The sequence below is a fragment of the Cebus imitator genome, unplaced genomic scaffold (assembly GCF_001604975.1).
Source record: "Cebus imitator isolate Cc_AM_T3 unplaced genomic scaffold, Cebus_imitator-1.0 Scaffold77, whole genome shotgun sequence".
Lineage (NCBI taxonomy): Eukaryota > Metazoa > Chordata > Mammalia > Primates > Cebidae > Cebus > Cebus imitator.
The window spans coordinates 298,930-304,752 of record NW_016107392.1 but is presented as its reverse complement, the minus strand read 5'-3'; the positions used below and the strand labels follow the sequence as shown (position 1 = coordinate 304,752).

At 48.1% G+C, this 5,823-nt stretch overlaps 1 protein-coding gene across 2 annotated transcripts in view; it reads right to left on the bottom strand.

Annotated features, from left to right (window-relative positions):
- SLC13A4 (solute carrier family 13 member 4) overlaps positions 1 to 3,797 on the bottom strand; it is a 45,963-nt gene extending 42,166 nt beyond the window's left edge. For both annotated transcript variants that reach the window (XM_017532506.2, XM_017532507.2), the window contains exon 1: positions 2,971 to 3,797. In XM_017532506.2, coding sequence (XP_017387995.1) covers positions 2,971 to 3,069 — 99 coding nt within the window. In that variant the 5' untranslated portion in view covers positions 3,070 to 3,797. The remainder of the gene's footprint in view (positions 1 to 2,970) is intronic.
- Between the last annotated feature and the right edge of the window lie 2,026 nt (positions 3,798 to 5,823).

The following is a 5,823-nucleotide window of genomic DNA, read 5'->3' as shown; positions in this document are numbered from 1 at the left end:
GGGAGTTTTGCCCTTGTTGCCCAGGCTGTAGTTCAGTGGCATAATCACTACTCACTGCAACCTCGGTCTCTCAGGTTTAGGTGATTCTCTTGCCTCAGCCTCCCAAGTAGTTGAGATTACATGCTCATGCCACCATGCTCAGCTTATTATTATTATTTTTTATTTTTAGTAGAGACAGGATTTCACCATGTTGGTCAGGCTGGTCTTGAACTACTGACCTCAGGTAATCCACCCACCTTGGCCTCCCAAAGTGCTGGGATTACAGGCGTGAGCCACTGCAGCCAGTCAACTACTATCATTTTTAACCTGGCTTTTCCTTAGAGTAGAAGAATGGACAAGAGACACCTTTAGAGAGTCTTTCCATATATTTTCCACTTATTTCACCCGGAATCTCCATAAACTTCCTTTTGCCCCTTCTAAAGCTTCTCAAAATTCAGGAGGTAAGCTTGTATTCATACAACCAAAAATACTCTGCGAAGTTTGCTTACAGGAAGTCTGATGTCCCAGTGCCTATCCCATGTCTAGCAGGTGGCTCACTTCACGTGGGCTGACCTGCACTGGGCTTCTTTGCTGGCTATTAGTCTCTTGCATCTTCTGGACAGAATATTCTGCAACCCCCAGGCTCCTTATTAATACCACTGGTTCCTTGCCAGCAGGTGTGTAGGGGCTGGGGATTGGTGAGTATTGAGACAATGTCTTCAAGGGATAGTACTATCTACTATTTTTTGGCTCCTGTTTACAAGTGAAGAGTTTGAAAGTGGCATTTTTCTATGTAGGACATTTCCTAGTCTGCTACTAACTTAGGGGTGGAATGGCTCATTTTCCATGCAGTTTGACCTCCACATTGATATCCCACTCCGACTTCACAGGAAGGAGGTTGAAGTCTGTTTATCTGCTATCATCAGTGACTGGTGGGCCCTTTTAAAAAAATTTAGCTTGGGCGGTTGAGGTGCAACTTTTATCCCACTGGGGGCACTGAGGAAGGGCTTAGTTATGGATGCCCCTCTTGTACCCTCTTCTATAACATGATAAATAGTGTCTGGACCTCTAGTTTTGGAGAGCTGGGCAAGAAAAAGGGGGAAGGTCATTTTGACTCCTTCTAAAATGGAGCTGAAGCTTGTTGCTTAGAAAAACCATCCAAATGCAGGCCAGGAGCTCCTGCCCAGGTATGCCACCCCTGCTCTAAACTCCAGCCCAGAGCAAGCAAATCCGTTTGGAATATTAAGGATTAAATATCAGCATCTAAAAGTTCGATGCAGGCCAGGCACAGGGGCTCACACATAATCTCAGCACTTTGGGAGGCTGAGGTGGAAGGATCACTTCAGGCCAGGAATTTGAGACCAGCCTGGGCAACATAGTAAGACCCCCCCCATTTCCACAAAAACAAAACAAAAACAAAAAAAACAGCTGCATGTGGTGGTGCTTGCTTGCCTGTAGTCCCAGCTGCCCGGAGGCCGAGGCACAAAGATTGCTAGATTCCAGGAGTTCAAGGCTGCAGTGAGCTATGGTTGTGCCACTCACTCCAGACTGGGTGACAGAGTGAGACTCTGCGTCTACAAAAAAAAAAAAGTTTGATGCAAATGGTGACAGATGGATGAAAGACACTCTACCTGCTGGGCACCTAGTCTGTGCCTTCTGTGGGCAGTGGCCAAGGTCCCCAAAGACGAGGCTGACTCAACAAGGAGATATGAGACATTCCTGATACTGCTTTGGAGAGGAGGCTAATATGTCTCTTGGTAACAGTCCCTTATATCAACCTGACGTTGAGGGAAAGAAAAAGCCACAAAAAGAAAAAAAATCAGGCCCATTTAGACAAAGGAGAAAATTGACTAGGGTACAGTCTGGGAAAAACGTCAGCAGCAATCACTGTCTACTAATCCCAGCCCAGTTTTAATCAGCGTCTCCCTGGCACTCTGGTGTATTTATTCTATGAAAGATTTAAGCCAGTTTGTTTTTAAGAAGAACCATCCTAATCCCCTCTGTTTAACTTTTCAACTTAATCTTGGTTACCAAGTTACTTACAGAGCGGAGTGGAAGAAGTGCTCCCCCTCCTACAAACGTGATTAACATGTTTTAGCTTATTTTTCCTAAAGTCTCCAGGGCAGTGCCAGCTGAGGGAAAGGGACAAGCCTGTCACAGAAGAGAACAGTGGAGGGAAGGGAAGCAGGTGACCACGGGGAGGTTGTGACAGGCAAGCTGAATGTGGAGCCAGAGCTCGGGTTCCTCTGTTTGCACAAACCGGGTGAAGAATGAGGTCATAGCCTAGAGTCTGGGGGCTCTTATCTCTTTTTTATCGTGTCATTTTGTGTCTGTCCTTCAAGAGCACAGGGAAGAAAACACAGAAGACACAAATAATTCAAGGCCACGTGCATGGGACCAGGGCAGCCTGCCAAGCTCTGCTTCCATTCCTTCTCTAGACATTCATTCCCTGAAGTCGATAGGAGTTTGAGGGATTAGAGCTTCAACTGTGGTCATGGAAGCTCACCAGGACACGACCACAGACCTCGGACAGGCTCCATGGTTTCCTTCCTCCCCCAGCCTTCTCCTCAGTGCCTCTATTGGGAGTTCTCCCTGTGTCTCCAGGGGCTCTCAGATAACCAGGGTCCCAAGTGGACTCCCGACAAACACAGATGCACTATGTCCTTTGCATGGATGTCGCTGGTCCCCGTGGCTGGGGTGGGCTGGCCTGTTGCTTGGTGCAACACCCATCAGTCACTTCTGCCAAGGCCCCTACTCTGTCCTGACCCCTGGTTGGGGGCCGTGGGATTGGGGGACTGAGACTGGGCTAGGGAACGAACATGACAGGAAGAAGCTATCTTGGTTTCCTCCAGAAAAACACTTCCATTTCTTTAAACCCACTACAAGCCATTTTGAGGGACTGCCTGAGCACCCCACGTCCCCCACCGACCTCCCCTCTTTGCCCTCCCACTGATCCCGGACCCCAGTGGGAGGGCGCAGGTCGGTACTCACGCTGCTGGGGTGGAGGATGGGCAGAGGCAGCAGCAGGAGTGGGACACAGACGACCAGCAGCAGCTTCCGGGCTCGGAGCAGGACCTGCAGCAGGCCCATCGCGCCTCTGTCCTCTCCAGCTCGTCCTTGAACCCCGCTCTGCCGGCGAAAGGCTTCCTCCCTAGGCACTGCTCTCTGTCCAGAGAGACTTCTTAAACCTTTCTTGGCTTCCAAGAGTCCTCCTTCGTCTTGGGGGCAGAACGGGAGGGCAGTTATACCCTCGCTGTTTCTACAAGAGGCTGGGCTCCCGGCCTTCTGCTTTAGGTGGGATTGATGAGCATCGTTTTATGACCAGCAAAAAGGAACTGGGAAAGGATGATAAACGGGGGCATAGTGGGCCTCCTCTCGGCTTGATTAGTAATAGAGTAACTTCATTCTAGGTGTCAGCAAAAGCCCTCTTAATCCATTAAACCACACCTTTGCTGCTGCTGCTCGGCCTTGAAGAAATCATTTAAAAGCTTAAAAACATGAAAAATGCTCAGAGTATATTGTGCTCTCCATCAGTTTTCCTTCCTCGGATGACCTATTTTGGGGAGGTCATCCTGTTTCATCTCCTACCCGGGCTCGCTGTTGGTAAGAATCTAGTAGCCCCTTTCCTTAAAACAAGCACCCGAGCTTGCCAGAGGTGTGTGAGGACTTCGTGGGCAGCTGCTGGTCGCTCCCAGGACCTGGTACCTTAACTCTGTTCACATGTCTTTCCTTCAAATTGGTTCCCTACTTATAATTTGCCTTGAGCCTGGGCCTCCAGAGCAGAAAAGGAAAGTCCCCAAGACATTCCTTTTTATCAAAGGACAAAAACTTGCCGGAGGCCCACCTTTAACTTTCATCCACCAATGGGAAGCCGGGACAGAGGCAGTAGCTCGGCCCACTCCTCAAAGCCAATCAGCAAATTGAAAAGAATGAGTCAATTTCTCTCCCCAGGGCGGTTCTTGATTGGTCACAGCGGGGTCCTGCTGATTCCGCAGAACCTAGGCAGCCTGCTAAGCTTATTTTTCAGTTTCTCTAACATCCTAGGGCTGGAGTGATGACCATCATCGTAAACATAATCTCACTTACCCAAGCACAGCTTTATTGTTTCGGATCATAGGACACAGAGCTTTCGCTGGGAGGGCCACCCGCTGATCTAGACCTTAGGAAGGGAATGTGCCTGGTGGCAGGGAGAAAATGCAACATTACTTCTGGAGAATTTTCCCCAGAGTGTACAAAATTAAGCCTTTCAGACTTCCCTGCTGGCAAAGATCGTTTGCCTCGGCACCCGGGGGGAACATAAAGGCTCTAGGCCAGCAGAGGGTATGAGCCTGTGAGAAGGGCCCCAGATCTTTTGGGAAGTGTGGCTGCCTCCCTGGCAAATTCTAGATGCCAGTCTCATGCCCAGATGTCAGTGGTCTTTCTGGCTAAAGTAGGTGCTCAAATGCTCCTCTCTGAGGCTCTTCAAAAAAGAAACGGAAGACCTTCTTTGGCTGGTACAAAAGGAGGAGGTGGGAGGGCAGGGAAGAAGTTGACAAGTTCAGGGACAAGGTCTTAGTGGCAGTTGGACTCTGGAATTTCTCCTGCTTACAGACTGGAAGAAGTTGTTAGCTTCTTTTCTCAGAGCGGACATGTGGATTTCGGGCAAGGAAGAAAAGCAAAAGCCCAAACATTCTGTAAGTAGTGGTTCTTGGCAACATTACCTTACCTTGATCTGGGAGACGCTGAGCAGAGTCAAAGGGTTCTAAAACCCATGTTGTCTTGAATTCACACAACACAGGAATGGCGTTCCAAGATCTGCAGCTATACTACTAGGAAATGATCCCCAGGCTAAAGTGACCCAAAAAACAAGTTCTTCTTGACTTTTAAGGCAGGTGCAACTGTGGATAGCCCGAGTCCCCTTTGAAATTATCTTGCCATCGTAGGATGGGCTAGGATGACTCAACTCTTCAAATGCATGTTAAAGACTGACTACTGTATTTGCTACATTCTGGCTTCAATTTTTTTTTTTTTGGTTATGATTTTGAAACTCAGAATGAACAATACCACGTGTGTGATGTTTTGGTCGCAAACATTAAAGACACCGGATAATTATAAGCAGCTGTGGAAGTCAACATCCACTGTTAAACTTCAAATTCCTCAGTGAGATACTCGGAGATAACAAAGATTCCAGTGAGCAACTCATTCATGACATTTTTATTATACCATAGATGAATATTTGTTAAATAAAAATAGGTACAGCAAGTGATACAATAAGACCAGTAGTTCTCCTTCAGAACTCTACCCCTTTTTCAGAGGAAGGAAACACGTTTCCAGAATACAATGCTCAAGGAATGTAAGCCAGATCCCACTTGTCTGAGGTATCTTAAGTAGTCAGACTCTTAAAAACAGAAAGCACAAAAATGGTGCCAAGAACTAGCGCAGGCAGGGGGAAGGGGCAAAGGGGAATTGTTCAGTGGGTATAGAGCTTCAGTTTTACAAGATGAGAAAGTCCCGGGGGTCTGTTGCATAACAACATGCCTGGAGTTAACACTGCCGTACTATATGCTCAAAAATGGTTAAGATGGGTCGGGCGCAGTGGCTCACGCCTGTAATCCCAGCACTTTGGGAGGCTGAGGTGAGCAGATCATGAGGTCAGGAGATCAAGATCATCCTGGCCAACATGGTGAAACCTGTCTCTATTAAAAATACAGAAGTTAGCTGGGCGTGGGTGGCACATGCCTATAGTCCCAGCTACTCTGGAGGCTGAGGCAGGAGAATCACTTGAACCCGGGAGGCGGAGGTTGCAGTGAGTCAAGATTGTGCCACTGCACTCCAGCCTGACGACAGAGTGAGAGTCTGTCTCAA